Raw genomic sequence first — 20,617 nt, 5'->3', positions numbered from 1 at the left:
TTCAGAATGATCAGACACCTAGCTTGATGAAGGCATACTTGTTACACAGCCCAGTTAGTGGCAATGATCCTTCACTGAAAACAAATCAGGTCACAAATGTAAATCGCCAAAAATACAGCTTTAATCTGGGCATGGTGGCTGCCTTTAAAGAGTCCAGTCCAGTGCTACAGGGTTGCAAATTCCCCAGGATCGTGTCGGGTTCTCCAGGAATCACAGGGGAACCTCCCAGACCCTGCTGGGAAGGAAATAAATCAAGGTATTAAACTAATTAGGAGAGTTCAATTCTCCTTTGATTGATAAAATGAAATTAGGGTCTAAACAGTTTTACTCAAAAATCATTGGCATGGTTTGGGTTCATGTTCAATGTACATCTCCACTGGCTCCTGCAGGTTGGGTGTATCAGAGCCAGAGATCAATGGAGTTCTGGAAATTAAGGGAGATAAGCAATACAGTGCTGAGGTAAAGGGCCTGCCATGATGTTATTGAAGGGCAGAGCAGGCACAAAGGGCTGAATGGCCTTCTCCTGCTTTCATTTATTATGTTATAATTTCCTCAACGGAGCAGGCATGGTAGTGTAGTGGTTAAAGTAACGCTTTACAGCACTAGCAACCTGGGTTCAAATCCGGCTGCTGCCTGTAAGGAATTTGTATGTTCTCCCCGTGTCTGCATGGGTTTCCTCCGGGTGCTCGGGTTTCCTCCCACATTGCAAAGACGTACAGGTTAGGAAGTTGTGGGCATGCTATGTTGGCGCTGGGAGCGTGGCGACACTTGTGGGCTGCCCCCAGAATGCTCTCATTCGTGACCTGCCATTTGTTTTCAACAAATGATGATTACTGCAAACTGGGCTGTTTAACAAATCTTAATCAGGCTGGATGCCTGATCAATCTGAATATAAAGAACTGTTTACAGCAGCTGACTGTTTAATTGCAATGAGCAGATGGATCCATCTGGCAAATCCACCTCACGGATGTTATCTCCTTTTGGGCAAATCTCCGGAGTTGTTATCACATGACCACTCATCTCTTCTTGCCCAAATTCACATCTCCAATATTTCCAGAACCAATAAATAAAAATGTTCAGAGTCAATGGAAATAAAACACTGCTTCTTTACTGCCCCTCTTGGGTATGAGTAGTAACGCCTAGAAGATCGGTGCCCTATTCCTGAAGAGCCCAGAGCAAGCCTGGAGGTCGTTGACCCAGACTTGGGAGACCATCTGCAGCACATCGCAAGCCTTATCTCAAGACGTCTGTTCACGTACCAGAGCACAAAGGATAGAGGAGTGAATAGTTTTAACTTGGATCTGAGATCAGCAGTTTTTGACTTGCCCAGAAAATGGTCTCTCAAAGGGGTGTGTTTAACATCAATCCTACCTGTGACTATCAGGGGAGGGGAGAACACTGGTGAGGAAAGGGTAAAAGGGTCTGCTGGTACTCAGCAGGTAGTTCTCTTGTCTCTGAGTCGGAGGTTGTGGATTCAAATCCTGCTCCGGTTGCTCATGCACAGGAAGTAAGTTGGTGCAGCACTGGGGGAGTGCTGTAATGTTGCTTGGTCTATCTGACTAGACTTTAAACTGAAACCCTGGTCTACTCTCTCAGGTGAACATGAATGACCCCATGACACTGTTTTCAAGAATAATATTATTCTTGAAAATATTAATAAGAATAATAAGCTTATTAATAAGAATAATAAGCTACCCCTAGTGTTTTCGCCAATATTATTAATTGCTCCTGAGGACAAATTGATTATTGAGCTTCCCGCACTGTCACACTTTGCAAGTACTTCAGTGGTTGCAAAGTGCATTGAGGTGGCTGAAAGGCTGCAGAGGAATTCATCTTCTGGGAACACGTTGCAGAGTTAACAGAAGGAAGTCGGGGCACATGAGGTGTTCCAGAGGCTGTACTCACCAGCGTGGCCTGCCGTCCAACTGGCCATCTGAGCTTGCATGGGTTCGGGGGAAGAGAGCTGACCTCCTTTTCACTGGACTCTTCATAAGTTTTACTTGCTGCCAAGGAAAATGAGAAACCTATTACACAGGATGTGAGGGAAAGAAATATTTTCGGAAGGGTGTAACAAGGGGCTGTGTAACTGTACAGCAGCAAAGTCCTCAGAAGTCAACCAGCTGCAACGACATCCCACCACTAGCCACATCTTCTCCTCCCCACCCCTTTCCATCTTCCACAGGGACCACCCTGGTCTGCTTGTCCCTCACCGCGCACCCCTCCTTGACCCCTGGCAGTTTCCCCTGCAACTCCCCATATCTGCGTGGGTTTCCTCCCACATTCCAAAGATATACGGGTTCGGAAGTTGTGGGCATGCTATGTTGGCGCCAGAAGTATGGCAACACTTGCGGGCTGCCCCCAGAATACACCACGCAAAAGATGCATCTCACTGTGTGTTTCGATGTACATGTGACTAATAAAGAAATCTTAGCTCATCTAACTGCAGGAGGTGTAACACTTTTCATTACACCTCCTCCCTCACAACCATCCAGAGACCTGAACAGCCCTTCCAGGTGAGGCAAAGGTTCACAAGCACCTCGTCTAACCTCATCTACTACATTCGGTGCTCCCGATGTGGCCTCCTCTAATTTGGCAAGACCATGCGCAGACTGGACAACTGATTTGCAAAGCACCTGCGTTCTGTCCACAATGGCCATTCCAAGCTCCCGGTTACAAGCCATTTCAACTCCCCTTCCCATTCCCACACTGACCTGTCTGTCCTCGGCCTCCACCACTGCCAGGGTGAGGCCCAACGCAAATCAGAGGAACAACACCTCATATTCCTCCTGGGTAGTCTACAACCAACGGTATGAACATTGAATTTTCCGATTTCGGATAACCCTTACCTCCTGTTCTCCCCCCCTCCCCACCTTCTGATCCACCTCCGGTCCTCGCATTTTTGACCCATTTCCCATAACCCCCTCCAGCCCCCATCACCCATTTTCGTCCCCCTCACCCTCCGAATTCCATCCACCCACTATCCACACATTTCACCCACCATCTCCTTCCCTCCCTCATCTGGTTCCATCCGCTCTCCACCCCTCCCCTAAAGGTTCCCGTTATCACCTTCCACATCAGGATGTGACAAAACCCGTTGATGAGGGTAGAGCAGTGGGTGTGGTGTATATGGACTTTAGTAAGGTGTTGATAAGGTTCCCCATGATAGGCTCATTCAGAAAGTCGGGAGATATGAGATCCAGGGAAACTTGGCTGTGTGGATTCAGAATTGGCTTGTCCACAGAAGGAGAAGGAATGTATTCTGCCGGGAGGTCGGTGACCAGTCGTGTTACGCAGGGATCTGTTTTGGGACCCCTGCTCTTTGTGATTTTTATAAATGACTTGGATAAGGAAGTGGAAGGATGGGTTAGTAAGTCTGCAGATGACACAAAGGTTGGTAATGTTGTGGATAGTGTAGAAGGTTGTCGAGGGTTACAACAGGACATTGATAGGATGCAAAGCTGGGCTGAGAAGTGGCAGATGGAGTTCAACCCAGAAAAGTGTGAAGTGATTCACTTTGGAAGGTCGAATTTGAAGGCAGAATACAGGGTTATTGGCAGGATTCATAACAGAGGGATCTTGGAGTCCAAACCTACAGATGCCAAATCCCAAAGTCTATAGATCCCTGAAAGTTGTCGTGCAAGTTGATCGGGTTGTTAAGAAGGGGTATGGCATGTTGGCCTTCATTAGTCGGGGTATTGAGTTCAAGAGCCATGAGGTAATGTTGCAGCTCTATAAAGCCCTGGTTAGGCCACACTTAGAATATTGTGTTCAGTTCTGGTCACCTCACTATAGGAAGAATGTGGAAGCTTTAGAAAGGGTGCAGAGGAGATGCTACCTGGATTGGAAAGTATGCCTTATGAGGATAGGTTGAGCGAGCTAGGGCTTTTCCCTTTTGAGCGAAGGAGAATGAAAGGTGACCTGATAGAGGTGTACAAGATGATAAGAGGCATAGATCAAGTGGACAATCAGAGACTTGTTCCCAGGGCGGAAATGGCTAACACGAGGGGCCATGATTTTAAGGTGACTGGAGGAAAGTACAGGGGGATATCAGAGGTAAGTTTTTTACACAGAGAGTGGTGAGTGCGTGGAACGTGATGCCAGGGGTGCTGGTAGAGGCAGATACATTAGGGACATTTAAGAGCTGCTTAGACAGGCACATAGATGATAGAAAAATGGAGGGGTATGTGGGAGACAAGGGTTCGTTTGATCTTACAGCAGGTTAAAAGGTCGGCACAACATCGTGGGCCGAAGGGCCTGTACTGTGCTGTAGTGTTCTATGTTCCTTTCTTATCAAGTTCCACCACGGGGAGCCTGTGCGTTGCTGCTAATTACCTCCAGCACCTGTCTCCACCTCCACCCTCCCCTCGCCCCAACTCGTTCCATCTGCCTTTTTTTATCAGCCTCCATCTATCATCCACCTGCCTCTGTCTCCCCCAGTTCCACCCCTCTCCCTCCCCCTCCCCCTCCCCTACCTGGCTCCATCTGCCCATCATCCTTCACTCCTCCTCAGTCCACCAATCACCTACTGGCCCCTGTTTCACCGCTCTCCTTCCCCTCTTTATACTGACTATCTTCCCTTTGCACTCTCACTCTGACACAGAATTTCGACCTGAAACGTTGGCAATTCCTTCCCCCCACCCCCGCCCCACCCCACAGATGCTGCGTGACCTGCTGAGTTCCTTCAGCAGACTACTTGTTTTCCCTGAAGTCAAGGCAGTCCCAACATTCTTGTAGCCCCTGACCACAGACCATCCACACTAACGGGTTAATCCACCTACTGGATCGAGCAGTCTGCCATTGGATATATGGGGAGTACAATATAGCCTTGAGCCAGGACTATTATTACAGCAAGAGCTAACCCAGAACTCCTCAGGATTGGACATTGCTCCACCATGCGGTTTGATTAGTCTGCAGTAGAGGTTGCTTGGGTATCAAGTTAAAACCACCGTCAATCCAATCCTGACCCTAGCCTGACTACTTTTTCCATTCTTGATCTGACCTGCTCTGCCCTGTGGTGGTGCATATAACAACCTCCAACAAGTCATGGATCTTCGGGATGAGACATCAAATATTGGAAAAGAACAGGAAAGGCACGCAATAACACTTTGCACATCATTCTGGCCTGGATACACTGCTGAGGTTGGCTGGCACAGGCCAACCCAAGCTCATATACCAAATACCATATTTCCTCATGACACAGAAAGAGGCCATTAAGCCCATTGAGTCGATGCCAGCTCTCAGAGCAATCCCATTCCCTTATAGTTTACCCTGTGAGCCATTCTCCCCAGATTCTTTTATTGGGGTTATTAATGATCAATCATGGCTGATCCTTTATCTCAATATCATATTTCCATTCTCCCCCATACCTTTTGAGTCTCAAAATCTACCTATTTCCTTCTCCTTGCCACTCTGTGACAGAGAATTCCACAGGTTCAACACCTTCTGCCTGGAGAAATCTCTCCTCGTCTCAGTCCTAAATAACTTAAGATTGTGACGCCCTCATTCAAGACCCTTCAGCCTTGGGAAACACTCTCTCTACACCCAGTTTGAATTTTCTGTGTTTCACTGAGATCCCGTCTCATTCTTTTCTGAACACTAGTGAATACAGGCCTAGTTGATTTAATCTATCCTCTTGTAATAAGCCTGTAATCCCAGGAAAAAGTCTGGTGAACCTTCTCTATGACAAGTACATACTTTCTTGAGTATGGAGACTATAACTTCACACAATACTTCAGATGTGGTCTCACCAAGGCCCTGTACAAGGCCCCCTACTGCCTGCCATGTTAGTGGTGGAGATGGGGCAGGTTCTCATTAAAGTCAGATTAAAAGCTTGGGTTCACCTGCACTAAAGCAGTTAACACTATTGTTTTCTCTGCATATTTAGTTACAAATCACATTCATTTGCAATCTAATTTTAATGCATGATAATTAACTTGATTATTGTTAATGGTGAATGAATAATGAAATGAATTCTGTCAGGAGGAAAACTATCTCACAGTCTGTTGAGCTACTTCGTCACCAGACTTTGAAGTTTATTTTCCCTCATCTTTGTGAGTTAGTGTTTAGCTTCTAGTGAGCAGAAGACCCGATGAGACTGAAAGTAAATGGGGAAGTCCTGATGGACAACTCTGCTCCAACATCTGCAGGGCAATGGAGAAAGGGCAGAGAAATGGAAGTAATTGTATAGCCCTTTTAAAGGGCTGGCAAAATCTCAATGGTCCGAATGGCCTCTTTTTATGCTGTGTCATTCAACGATTCTGGCATCTCGTTTTGTAATGTTGCTGGTAATGGGTCTGCCAGTAGGAAGGGAGCCAGAGTTTAGATTAATAATTACCAAGTGGTGTTTTGCTGGGTGCCCAAGAGTTGAGTGATGTGCACTTACATTGGGAGGATGCTTGGTAATCTCCATCACGCCGTGCGGGATCCCACCACTTTGGCTGCCTGGCAACCCTCCACTGTGGTGCTTCTTGTGGCTTGACACCATAGTCTCCATCGAGTGGCTCCGGACACGGATTGCCCTCTGTGACGCAAAGAGAAAACTGGATCTGGGTCATGCACGTGCAATTCCAATCCAACCACAATCACTGAAAGGTCATTGACCTGAAACATCACCCCTGTTTCTCTCTCCACAGATGCTGCCTGACACATTGATCAGCCTTTATATCAATCATATCCTCATTATTATTCAGCTTATCTCCACACCCATAGTCTAGAATTTCTCAATTAGGAGATGATGGGCAGTTACTAGTTTGCGTGCATTAGCTTGGGATTCAGCTGACTTTTGGAATTTCTGCTGTCTTTATCCTAACCCACAACATTCACCCGTCATCCCCATGCACACTGGTCTATGTTGGTTCTCAGTCTAGAAATGCTTCCACTTTTAACTTCTCTTCCTTGTTTTTGATTCAACCCACTGGGTAAAGAAATTTCTTCTTGTCGCAGTCCTTCTTATCTCAGGCTCTTATCTCAGGATGACGCCCCCATAAAACCTATAAATATCATCTAATCTGCCTAACAGCGCAACCTCATTTTTACAAACACCAATCCAACCTTATTGCTTTCTGCTCTGTGAACACTGGCAATTGAGATTAATCCCACTTGAGTTGAAGTGTCATTGTTCCCCACCCCTTAAGAAGCTGCACCCCTATCTGCGATACACATAACCATGGAGATCTAGGCCTATCTGTCTTCACCTCTCGCTGTCTTGGTGAAGCAGCCAGCATAATCAAAGACCCCACCCACCCGGGTCATTCTCTCTTCTCTCCTCATCAGGTAGAAGATAGAGGAGCCTGAGGGCACGTACCACCAGACTTAAGGACAGCTTCTACCCCACTGTGATAACACTATTAAATGGTTCCCTTATATGATGAGATGGACTCTGACCTCACAATCTACCTTGTTGTGACCTTGCACCTTGTTGCACTGCACTTTCTCTGTAGCTGTGACACTTTACTCTGTACTGTTATTGTTTTTACCTGTACTACATCCCAGAGAGTGGTTGGGGCATGGAATGCGCTGTCTGGGGCGGCGGCGGAGGCAGGTACATTGGTCAAATTCAAGAGATTACTGGATAAGCATATGGAGGAATTTCAAATAGAGGGATATGTGGGAGGAAGGGGTTAGGTAGTCTTAGACGAGGTTTAAAGGTCGGCCCCACATTGTGGGCCGAAGGGCCTGTATTGTGCTGTACTGTTCTATGTTCTATGTATGTACATCAATGCACTCTGTACTAGCCCAATGTAACTGCACTGTGTAATGAACTGACCTGTACGATCGGTATACAAGTTTTTCACTGTACCTTGGTACAAGTGACAATAATAAACCAATACCAATACTAACCCATATGATTCTCCCTCAAACCCATAAAAGTATTTTTGAGTAAAGTGCTAGTCTCCATTCTTTGTTTGAAGTGGTGGATTAATTGTTTGAGGATGACTGGGCTTCAGATTTAAAAAAATATTTCACCTTAATAGCTGCAAAGGCTTTCATCAACACAGTTTACATTTTATCCTTCGCCTACCACCTGCTAAAGCCCTTCTACTCTCATCTTGCAAAGAAAAGCAGTCAAGGGTGTAAGCAAATTCAAAGGAATTCATTATGAGAGGCTTAGATAACTATCCCAAATCATTTTTTTAATGCAGCAGCAGGTGAAGTTGAAGTCCGTGACTGAAGGTTTCGCTTTGACATTGTTTCTGTTTCAAGGATAAAAGGCTTGGAGGTAGGGCTGCAAATGTCTAAACGTCAGAAAACTGCATTCCACAGTGTCATTGCTGTGCAGGGTTTTACAAGGTAGTGATCTGAGGGTGCAATTTGCACGGTGCTGAAAAATAACCATATTTTATCAAACCTTTTATCTGTCTGCGTACTTGGGAAAAATCTATCTTCATCTGCCACTGCTGTGTGCAAGTGAAAGTATCAGGTTCCACATTCTGTTTCATCAAAGACCATGGAAAGTGACTACCACTGTCAGTCGATGCTTACACACACACGTTGCAGTAACAAAGCTGGGATAAATCTCTCTCCTGCTTTTTTTTAACGATAAACAAAATCATAAAAATTGGTTTTCAAAGGTTGGAAGAGATTCGTCTCAATAAACTTAGCTTCTATCCTTTGACTGTGAGCAGTTGAGGGTTGATTTAAAGTAAGCCCTGTCATGATAACACAAGATTTCAACAGTGAAGATGGATCGAAGCTATTTTCTCTTGTGGGGAGGATTTGGAATCAGGAAGCATAATCTTAAAATACGAGGTAGCCCATTTCCTGAGAAAGCAGTTTCTCACACAGGGAGGGGAAGTCCAGAACCCTCTTCCTCCACATGGCTGTGGATATTTGTTGTAAGATTTTCAAGCTTGAAATCATTGGTGGTTTGTTGGATCAAGGTATCAAGGAAAAGAAAACAAAGGAGACTAAATGCAAGACCGTAACTCCCTGAAAGCGGCAACACAAGTAGATGGGGTGGTAAAGAAGGTGTACGGCATTCTTGCTTTCATCAGTCAGGGAGTTGAGTACAAAAGTTGGGAAGTCATACTGCAGCTGTATAAAACTTTGGCCAGATTTGGAGTATTGTGTGTGGTTCTGGTCGTCGCATTACGGGAAGGTTGTGGAGGCTTTGGAGAGGGTGCAGAAGAGGTTCACCAGGATATTGCTTGGATTGGAGAGTATTAGCTATAAGGGGAAGTTGGACAAACTTGGATTGTTTTTTCTGGAGCACTGGAGGCTGTGGGGAGACCTGATAGAAGTATACAAGAGTATGAGAGGCATAGATGGGGTAAATAGAGTCTGTCCCCAGGGTCAAAATGTCAAATAGTAGACGACTTAGCTTTAAGCTGAGAGGGGGAAAGTTTAAAGAAAACGTGTGGGTCAATTTTTTTTCACACAGAGAGTGGCAGGCGTCTGGAACGTGCTACCAGGGGAGGTTGTGGAAGCAGGTATGATAACAACATTTAAGAGGCATTTAGACAGGCACATGAACAGGCGGGGAATGGAGGGATATAGATCATGTGCAGGTAGATGGGACTGGCTGAAATCAGCATCATGGTCAGTCCAGACGTGATGGGGTGAAGGGTCTGTTCCTGTGCTGTACTGTTCTATGTTCTAAATGGAATGCAGGTAGAGGTCAGACCACAGTGAGGGAGAAGGGCTTGAGGGACAGAACAAGCTGACAGTGGTAAGTGTGCATCTGATGGGCCATGTATGGTTACAAGTTGGCTTTACCTTGAAGGACTCCAGGAATCCTCCATGGGAGTCGTTTTCCATCTTCTCTTCATCAGAGCCCAGCCCCAACATGGCCTGTGATTGGTTGTGGAGATCATCGTACAGGTTGTCCAGCAGCGCTGCCCGGGTGCGGTTCTGAGCAGCAAGATCGAAAATATATGGTTCGTAATGCGCTCTGTAATAATTATTTCGCTGAGGTGTCATTGTACAGTGAGCACAAAGGTCAAGCAACCCATGTCTTGGCCCGACGTACAGCAAGGTACACTTTATCATGCTGGAAACAGTTTACTTGCCTCAGAAAGGTTGCTATTTCTCATATTTATTTTCCTTTGATTGAGGAGGAGGCCTTTGGGCCCATTGAGTCCATGCCAGCTCCCATCAAGCGCATTCCCCCCTATTTCCATTGTCTCTCACCTGCCCGTTAATTCCACCCTGATTCTCCTTACACCCATCTACATGTTAGGGGCAATTTACAGCAGCCATTTAACCTGCCAACCAACATGTCTTTGGGATGTGGGAGGAAACTGAAGCACTGGGGAAACCCACGTGGGGGAACGTGCCAACTCCACACGGTCAGCCCCAGATGCTGGGATCAAACCAGAGGCACCAGCACATGCCTCTTGATCTTAGGGCAGCAGGGCTGGTGTGATTGTGAAAGGAATCTGAAGCATTTCACACTTTGTTCTGTGGAACAACCTTGAACGGGCTTCCTTACCTCCAGCTTTGCAAACTTCTCGGACTTGTAGCAGGCCGACTCCGCGTTGATGAGCTTCGTGAGCAGGAACTCTCTGAACTCAGGGCCCTGGACATAAGAAGTGAACGTTCAGTAGTTTGGTTTCCATTGAAGTCATTCAGCATCCCAAAGGGATCATTTCCTCTGGGGTTCCCTAGCTCATTCTTCCATCTCCATCAATCTCTCATGACGTCGTCCCATGCAGCCATAGGGGATACAACACCCACCCTCCTATCTCTTCCCCTCCTGCCATCTGGGGAGCCACAAACTTCATCCAGGTGAAGCAACAATTCACCTGTACTTCCTCCAATTTAGTATGCTGCATTTGGTATTTGTTACATGATCTCCTATGTGAGGCAGAGACCAAATGCAGATTGAGTGACCATTTTGCAGAACACCTCCATTCAGTCCACAAGGGCGGCCCTGAGTTTCCAGTTGCCTGTCACTTTAATTGTCCATTTCTTTCCCTCTCTGATAACGCTGTCTTTGGCCTGTTATACTGTTCCAATAAATCCCAATGTAATTCAAGGAACAGCATCTCATCTTTTCACTCGGCACATCACAGCCCTCAGGAATGAATTCAGCCATTTTAGATAACCAGCCTTTCCCAGTGGTGTCAGAACTGGTGATAGAATGTCAACCTGTTACATGAACTCAGGTTTCCTCTCTCCACAGATGCTGCTTGATCTCCTGGGTAATTCCAGCGTTCTCTGTTAATTCAGGTTGCCATTAGCTGCGTATTTCACACCTCACAGTTCCAACATTGCTTTTTCCTTCATTCCTACATCCTCTATTATATCTTACTTACACATCCAGCGGGTGGATCAGATGGGATTAACGAGCTTTCACCGCCCTCTCTGAGCCATTTGTGTGACTCAGTTTCTCTCGGTCTCCAACCCAGTCACAGATGTTTCCATTGTTCTCTCCCCTCCTCCCTTCTCTTCAACTTAAAATGTGTTTGATTTCTAACTTTCCCCAGTTCTGATGAATGGTAATTGAGCTGATACATTAAGTCTGTTTCTCTCTCCCTAGATGCTGCCTGACCTGCTGAGTATTTCCAGCATTTTCTGTTTTGGTTCTAGATTCCAGCATCTGCAATGTTTTTATTGTTGAATACTCCCAATTGTTGCCCGTTGCTTCACTGAGGGAGCAAGAGATCAGTGCTCTCCTCACAGGCAGAGAAAAGAGAAACCAGTCTAACCTCTATTAATGCAAAGCAAGTTATACTACCTGATGCTAGGATGGTACATGACTACTGTACCGTACTGAGAACGAGCAGTGTAACAATCACAGGTCTTGGGGACATCAGTGGGGCATTAATTGGTTGTAAAATCTCTAAGTAGCCATAAATAAAATTCCAAAACTAGGTTAAACATGAAATTAGGAAGCATGTAAAAGAAAATACATAAACAGATATTTACCAACCAATAACATCAGGAATGAGAAAGAGCCATTGATATCTCCCCTGCAACACAGCTGCTCTCCCTTAGTAACATGTCATTGTATTGTGAAGGATCTCAATATTTTTACATCATCTGAACATATAAATTAGCAGTAAGGTAGGTACTTGGCACCTCCAGCCTGCTCACCGTTCAAAAAGATCGTGGCTAATCTGATGGTAATCTTAACTCCACACTCCTGTCTACCTGCAGTAACCTTTCACCCCCTTTCTTATCAGTAGCTCAAAAAGATTCAAAGACTCTGCATCCACTGACTTTTGAGGAAGAGAGTTCAAAGATTCAGAATATTCCAAGGGAGAGAATAAAAAAACTGCATCTTAGAGAAACAAAGGACTGCAGATGCTGGAATTTAGATGAGAAACACGATGATGCTGGAGGAACTCAGCAGGCCAGGCAGCATCTGTGGAGAAAAGCAGGTGGTCAACGTTTCAGGATGCCTGAAGGGTTCTGACCCGAAACACTGACCGCCTGATTTTCTCCACGGATGCTGCCTGGCCTGCTGAGTTCCTCCAGCATCATCGTGTTTTTCATTCAAAACTCCATCTTAAATGGATTGTCCTTATTTTTAAACAGTGACCCCGATTCTAGATTCCCCCCACAAGAGGAAACATCCTCCCCACATCTACGCTGTCAAAACCCCTTTGGATCTTATGTTTCAAATTCCTCTCACACTTCTAAACTCCAGCAGATACAAGTCTGGTTTATCTAACCTTCCCTCACAAGACAATCTGTACATTCCAGATATCAGTCTAGTAAAGTTCGCTGAACTGCTTCCAATGCATTAATACCTCTCCTTAAATCAGGAGGCCAATACTGTACACAGTACTCCAGATATGGTCTCGCTAATTCTCTATATGATTTGCTTTGTTTCCAATGCAATTATAAACATTTGTCCCCTTGAGAACTTGTTGCTCCCTTCTGTGAGACAAGCCTGTTACATGAAGGATGTTTATCCTGCACTTACACAATAGCTAATTACACATGAATTGGGTATCTTACCTTCTTAAACACAGGTGGACTTGGCAATGGAGGGCCAAAGTGACGAACACCCTCACGAGCGGTTACTGAAACCTGGCAAGGGTTAAGAAGATTAACATGAGTGCTTTTTGAATGAATCTAAGTCCACAAGAATAAGATGGCATTTATCCAAACATCAGTGAATTCAAGATTCACATCCAAATTCAGTCAGGAAGCACATCAGGAAAAATATGGAATGTGCTGCTTATCAACTACAGAAGGAATTGATCGGTGAACAACCTTCTCATCCCTTTCACTCCCAATAGATGGATGAGTTCACTGGCAATGTGACAACCTGGACCAAAGTCAGCCCCATAGAGGTAGAGGGCATTGTCTCAGTTAGTCATTTAGGATAGAGATGAGGAGAAATCCTTTCATTCTCAACCAGAGTGGTCAAGGATCAGCCGTGATCTCATTGAATGGTGGACCAGGATCAAGGGGCTAAAGGGCCTGGTCTCATTTTTTAATGAATAATTTGAGCAATTTCAGTGCGGTTTACCTTATAAGTTGTCTCATTTGCACTGGAGGTCTCAAGCTGCACCACGATGTAGGCATGAAGGAAGTTTGAGGCGATCATATCTGGAACGAAAGGGGTGTTTTCCTCTTGGAACACGAGTGCCACGATGTCGTTCCCTATGTGCCGTTTCCTCTGCAGCTGCGATGAAGACACTGAACAATTAGCCAAAACAAATAAATTGGGAAGAACCAGCACCTCTGGATACTGGAGAGAATTAAACTGAGCCGATATTATATTTTGGGCTGTGTCCATTAGTTAACCTTCTGCTTTCTTCCTGCTTCTCGTGAAGGAGTTGACTCACACTGAGTAAAAGGGCATCAGCTAACCTCAGATAGTTTATTTAACCCATCAAGCGTGAATCAAGGTCCTGGTCGATGGCAAATCATTCAAGACTGGTGAGGCTACATCCAAGGCTAATCTACACCGACACCTTCTACCAGAATCGCCAGATGATGTTTGGGAGAGGAAACTGTTTATCAATTGCTCTTCACCCTGGCTCCGTGCGAAGAATCCCAATCCGTTCACCAGTTCAGTTCAAGTAACTCAGCATGGACCCTGCACTGATCCTGGGACCACTGCGGACTGTGGTTCAGCTGTCGTCTGGTCATTGCAGAGAATTGTGCTACTGACTGGATTATTTGTCCCTCCAGCCTCTCATTAAAAACCTATGCTTTAATCTTGGCAGAATGAATTTTGCAGAAACTGAACATCAGGGCATAACAAATCGATGACAATAAGGAAAGAATTGGAACAGAAGACACAAACCAAAAGTTCCATCTGCCTGAAAGCCTGGTTCTAGAAACTGCTGAATCAAGTATTATGGCCCCAAGTACCTACGAGTCATAGAAAATTTAAGGTTGAAAGGCCATTCAGCTAATATGCCTGTGCCACTTGAAAAAGAGCTGCCCAGCCTAATCTCCCCTTCCGGCAGTAGGTGTGCAGGTCTTCAAGTATTTGTCCAACACACACAAAATGCTGGAGGAACTCAGCAGGTCAGGCACCATCTATAGAGGGAAATAAACAGTTGACGTTTCGAGTCAAGACCCTTCATCTGGACTGGGAAGGAAGAGGGAAGAAGCCAGAATAAGAAGGTCAGGCAGATGATAGGTGAGGCCAGGTGAGAGGGGGAAGGTAGGTGGGTGGGGATGAAAGGGAGTGATGTAAGAAGCTGAGATGTGGTCGATAGAAGAGGCAAAGGGCTGAAGAAGGACTCTGGTAAGAGAGGGCAGTATTTGTCCAAGTTCTGGTTAAAAGTGATGAGGTTTTCTCCTCTCCCAGGCAGTGAATTCCAGACTCCAACCACCATCTGAGAAGCTTTTCCCTCATTAATCCTGCCAATTACTTTAAATACCACACCCATTGATTTTTGACTCCTTTGCTAGCTATGGGAAATAGGTCAATAGGACTCTGTCAAAGTGGCTCATCATCTAACACACCACAATTAGGCTTCCCCTCAGTATGTTTTGTCCAAAGTATAATGCAACAGTCTATTTGTTCATTCCTCGTTGCTACAAGCTTCCAGTCCTGGCAACACCTTTGTAAATCCCTGTACCCTCTCCAGCACAGTCACGTCAAAAAAATCCACAGTAACCATCAAGCCTGAGAGATTGGAGAGTGGGTATAGAACTTTCCTAGGGCTGGAGAACTGTAGTTGTAAGGAAAGATTGAACAGGTTGAGGAAACCGAGGGGAAATTTGATGGACATGTTCAAAGTTATGCCTGCTAGTCATTCTTCAAACTAGCAGGCATGGATTTAAGTTAATTAGTAAAGGATTAGAGGGGAGTTGAGGAATTTATTTTTCACCCACAGTGTAGTAGGGGGGTCTGAAATTCACCTCCAAATAGGGTGGTGGAAGCCAAAATACTCATCACATTTTAAAAGTGTCTGTATGAGCACTTGAAGAGACATAACCTGCAAGGCTACAGAATGAGGGCGGGGAAATGGATGTAACCTGAATCAGCCTATGTTTGGTTGTTACGTATATAATGAACTGAATGGTCTCTTTCTGAACCCCATCCCTCTATGACTACATTGTTGAAACTACTTTGACTGACAGTTGAGATTTGGAGATAAATCCATTGTTGGGGCATGCTGACAGAATTTCTCTCTTATCTTCCTCCTTTCACTGGTACAAACCAATATGAAACTTCAATATTTAATGGTACACGTCCTACAAAACTGAACAAACCGGAATGACTTCTGTATTAAATCTGTCTCCTAGCCCTCACGGGGTAACAACCTTGAGAAAGAGGGGCTTCCTCATTTCCTAATTGCCTGCTATAATTAGCAATTGTAGACACTTTATCACACGGAGTGAGGTTATTTGACCCATGATGTCTACTCTGGTTACAAAAGAGCTATCCATCCTAATACCACATTCTAGCTGGACACCAGTACTGTTTAAGTGTGATGAGGTTTCTGCCCTTACCACCCTATCAGACAGTCAGTTCCAGTCCTGGTGCAGGGTCTCGATCTGAAATGTTAACCATCCCTTTCTTCCACAGATTCTGCCTGACCCGACAGCAGTTTGCTTGTTCCTGAAACTTTGGTTGAAAATATTTCCTCATCTCCCCTCTAATCCTTCACTCAATCATTTTAAATTTATGCTCACTGAGGTTTGAACACTCTGCTAAGGGAAATGGTCCTTCTTATTTACTCTTTAGATTTTGAAAGCTGTGCATTGGAACAGCAGCATAAACATCATTTCAATGCATTTTCTCCAGAGCCATGTTAGACCATCAGGAGACCCACCCCCTCCCCTCTCCCTACTACATCTAGTTACCACACCTTAGGAAGGATGCCACAGGCTAAGGCTCAGAGAACAGTGGAGGTAATTTCACTTGCTAAAACTTTGTGAGGTGAAATTAAGGAAGTTGTGATTACTTAATTTGAAAAGATATTTTTCTGCTGACTCATTCTTTCAGATTTGATAAAGAGATTGATAAAGTTCAACCAGATTTTAAAAATCAATGTGATAGCTTTTAAATACCAGAGAACAGGGTCAAAGTGCAGAAGGTAGGATTGAGAATGGACATCACTCAGGACAGAATAACGCCCTTTTGTCAATGGCAGCAAAATAGGTGGACGGGACTGTTGTAGGTTTTTAGAAGAGGGAAGTGACCAATTGATAGGCAGGTGAGAGGGGGTCAACCAAGGAAGAAGAAAACTTTTAAACTTTATTTATACAGCACGGTAACAGGCCCTTCTGGCCCAATGAGCCCGCTCCGCCCAATTACACTCACACACCAAGTTCCGAAAAATCCCTGCATTTAATTTTGGGATGTGACTCAGTGCCAAGGTTGCTTCATTGGGTGCTCTGAGAAGTGCAGAAGGTGAGGATACATGAGGGTGGCAGGGAGCTGGCAGGGAAATACCCTAACCTGAATCTTTTTATCCAGAGGCTAGCTGGAACCTGGAAGCACTGCCTTAGATGGGTGGAGGAGGCAGAAACTCTCACAACAATTAGGCCAGCACTTGAATCACTGAGGAGTAAACAGCCAGAACCAAGTGCTGGTAAATGGGATGAGTATAGATAGGTAGTTAATGATTGGCATGGATACGGCTTCCATACTGTATAACTCTGTAAAGTCTAAACCCATGTTGATCAGAGTGACTATGTGTCCACTGCTAACCTTGCCTGTTGGATCATCTCTGGCCCAGCAATCCTTTTGGGCTCAAGTAAGTCCTTTCCCAATTCCCAATTCTCCTTTGCCAAGGTTTTAGGTGGACTTGGAATCTCCACTTACCCTTCCTACCACCAGAGTTCCCTCCTGCCCATTAGGCGCCCACTTTATCTTGTCTCACATCCGTGGATCTAATCCCATTTTGGGTGCTAACTGTCTCAGGGGCTGGGGATCCCTGCTGTATGGATTTGTTCACTCCAAGGATTGGTTTTGGTGTCATTCATCTTGTGAGGACAAATGGAGGATCCGCCCCTTTCAAGGCCTTTTGGGAAATCTAAGTAAAGCGGAGTCCTGGCATACTCAGTACAGCCTCTGTGGAAAGTCACAAAACTAGAGGTTCCTCAATTTACTCACTGTTTCACATTCATAAGATTTGCTTTAAATAAAGCCTTTCATGATCACAGGGGGTCGTCAAATGTTCTACAGCCAATGAATCACTTGTGAAGTGAAGCCACGTTTATGATGTTGCTAATGGATGTTGTTTAGTTACAGTCTTGGTCATTCTGTTCCAAAAGATGGGACAGTCTGGAAGTTTGCATATTTGTACTCTCCTGTGTCATAAATTTCTATGATTCTACCCCTGTATTTTCTTGGAGTTTAGAAGAATGAGGGGTGACCTTATTCAAGCATGTAAGACCTAAGGGGGCTTGATAGGGTCGATGTTGGGATATTTTCACTGGTGGGAGAGTCACGAACAAGGGGACATAACTACAAGATAAGGCGTCAATACTGAAAGAAAAGGTATGTAGAAATCTCTTCTTGTAGAGGCTAGAGTATCTCTGGAATTCTCTGCCCCGGTGTGTGATGGAAGCTGATAGAAGTGGAGGTGGATAAATATTTGAAAGATCGAGGAACAGAGGGGTGTGGAGAAATGGCACAGAAGAAGAGTTGAGGCCTGCATAGATCGGGCATGATCATATTAAATGGTGGGGTAGGCTTGAAGGGCCTGATGGCCTACTCCTGCTCCTATTGCCTTGTGTCCTTGTGATGGGATGAGTGCAGGACGGCATCTATGTCTGAACTCACCTGCTGAGTGTCTCCCTCTGTAAATGGCAGCTTTGTGGAGACATGGAACATTATCTCTCGGTCTTTGAAGACGGTGTAGACAGACTCAGACCCGGTCTGACCGTGTGCGACATCAAGACCTCCTCGGAAGCTGTAATGGGAAGGTATTTTTACACTCAAGTAACATCTTTCTCCGGACGAAGGCTTTCAAAGTCAGATGCAATGTTGGTGCGGATCTAATTAAACTTTTCTGTTTGTAGAGTGATGAAAAACATGGTGAATACGGACAATGGAAATCACTTCCTTCCATAGACTTGAGCTACGAGTTTCCACTTAGTTAGTGACCTGAGTGCAAATTCACCCAAAACTGGACTGGTTTTAAGGAGCAGATTTGCCTTTCTCAAGCTTCCACTCAAACTCATTAGTGTATCACCAAACATCAATGAATATTTTTCCAACTCTGGTCCATTAAAAATTATTCTCAGTTTCAAAATACGAAGGGGGCATACATGAGCAGCACAGTGGCATAGCTGGTAGAGCCACTGCCTCACAGTTCCAGAGACCCAGGTTCAACCCTGACCTCGGCTGCTGTCTGTGTGGAGTTTGCACATTCTCCCCGTGACTGCGTGGGTTTCCCCTGGGTGCTCCGGTTTCCTCCCATATCCCAAGGACGTGTGGGTTGGTAGGTTAACTGGCTACTGCAGATTACACCTATGCGTAGGTCAGTGGTAGAATCCAGCAGGAGTTTCTAGGAATGGGGGAAGAATAAAAAATGGAATTCATGTGGGATTAGTGCAAATGGGTGGCTGATGGTGGGCACAGACTTGGTGGGCCGAAGGGCCTGATTTGTGACGTGTCTCATGTTTGTTCACAAGTGCTGAGAAGCAAGGGTTTTTATATTAATTATGTATTTTACTTATGAAAATTAGTGAAGGGAACACTCATACATAACATTAACATGTCCTGGTTTAACAGCACCGGAAGATCTTTGGGGTTTGTAGTCAATAGCAACAATATATTCCAGACACAAGGGACTGCAGGTGATGGAAGCTGAAGCAACAAACAACCTGTTGGAGAAACTCAAGTCGGTGGAGCAGCATCTGTCGGGGGAAAGGAATTGTTGACGTTTTGGGTGAAAATCACGCTTTGGGACTGGCAATAATATATTTTTTATCTACGGAAAGGGATACATACCCAGAAGGGCTAATTCCTAGGATGAGAGGGTTGTGCTATGAGAAGGGATTGAATGCCTTGGCTTAAAAACAATAAGACCACCTCATTGAAATGTATTAAATTCTTTGAGGGTTTGGTAGTGTTGATGCTGGGAGGCGGTTGACCCTGCATGGATCATCACGTCCGTCCTGATGCAGGGCTTCGACCTGAAACGTCGACAATTCCTTTCCCCCCACAGATGCCGGAGAGACAAAGGACTGCAGATGCTGGAATCTAGATGAAAAACACGACGATGCCGGAGGAACTCAGCAGGCCGGGCAGCATCCGTGGAGAAAAGCAGCCGGTCAATGTTTCGGGTCAGGACCCTTCTTCAGGACTGAAGGTAGGAAAAGGGGAAGCCCAATATATAGGAGGGAAAAGCAGGACAGTGATAGGTGGACAAAAGAGGGGAGGCGGTTTGGGCACAAAGTGATGGTAGGTAGAGGCAGGTAAGAGATGGTGATAGACAGGTGCGGGGGAGGAGGGGAGAGCAGATCTACTGGGGGATGGAGAAAAAAGGTAGAAAAGCAGAGGCTAGGAAAGAGAAGAAGAAGCATGGTGGGGGGGGGGTTTGTGGGGCAGGGGGGTGGGGATTACCTAAAGTGGGAGAATTCAATGTTCATGCTCTACCTATCACTGCTCTGCGTTTCCTTCTTATATATTGGGCTTCCCCTATTCCTATCTTCAGTCCTGAAGAAGGGTCCTGACCCGAAACGTTGACGGCCTGCTTTTCTCCACGGATGCTGCCTGGCCTGCTGAGTTCCTCCAGCGTCATCGGGTTTTCCCCCACAGATGCTGCTCAACACACTGAGTGCCTCCAGCAGCTTGTTTGTTGCTCCAGATTCCAGCACCTGTCATTGCTTGTGTCTCCATCAACATGGGTTGGGTTTGAGTTGGGTTGGGGATATATTCTGATGAACAATCTGGGGACAGCCTGGCTGGGTACTTTATCTAGATCAGGGTGATTCCCTTATGTTCCGTCTTGCTGATCAGCAGCAATGTACGTGCACCACAGCCAATCTTTTCCCCTCTTTTTGCAGATGCCTCCAGGGTGGGATAAGTATGAAAAGTTCCATAAATCTTTGGGCTTTGGTCAGGCTCAGATAGGTCAGGGTCGGCTGGGGTTTTAATTTTATACCTGGGTATATCCCTGCAGTCATGGCCTCCGAGATGTTGGATATCAGATAAGTATTAGAACTGAGATGAGGAGATATTTTCCCACTGAGGATAGTGAATGTTTGGAAGTCTCCACATCAGGGATGTGGATGCTCAGTC

General features: G+C 45.4%; 1 protein-coding gene across 1 annotated transcript in view; it reads right to left on the bottom strand.

Annotated features, from left to right (window-relative positions):
• LOC127581192 (rap1 GTPase-activating protein 2-like) overlaps window positions 1–20,617 on the bottom strand; it is a 328,459-nt gene that overhangs the window by 16,666 nt on the left and 291,176 nt on the right. The window contains 7 exon segments of the mRNA XM_052035296.1: window positions 1,906–2,003; window positions 6,383–6,520; window positions 9,715–9,849; window positions 10,430–10,516; window positions 12,907–12,978; window positions 13,424–13,579; window positions 18,152–18,281. Of these exon segments, the coding sequence (XP_051891256.1) occupies window positions 1,906–2,003; window positions 6,383–6,520; window positions 9,715–9,849; window positions 10,430–10,516; window positions 12,907–12,978; window positions 13,424–13,579; window positions 18,152–18,281 (816 nt within the window).

The sequence above is a fragment of the Pristis pectinata genome, chromosome 21, assembly GCF_009764475.1.
Source record: "Pristis pectinata isolate sPriPec2 chromosome 21, sPriPec2.1.pri, whole genome shotgun sequence".
Lineage (NCBI taxonomy): Eukaryota > Metazoa > Chordata > Chondrichthyes > Rhinopristiformes > Pristidae > Pristis > Pristis pectinata.
Note: the sequence above shows the minus strand (reverse complement) of the source record. Positions and strands in the feature narration are given on the sequence as shown.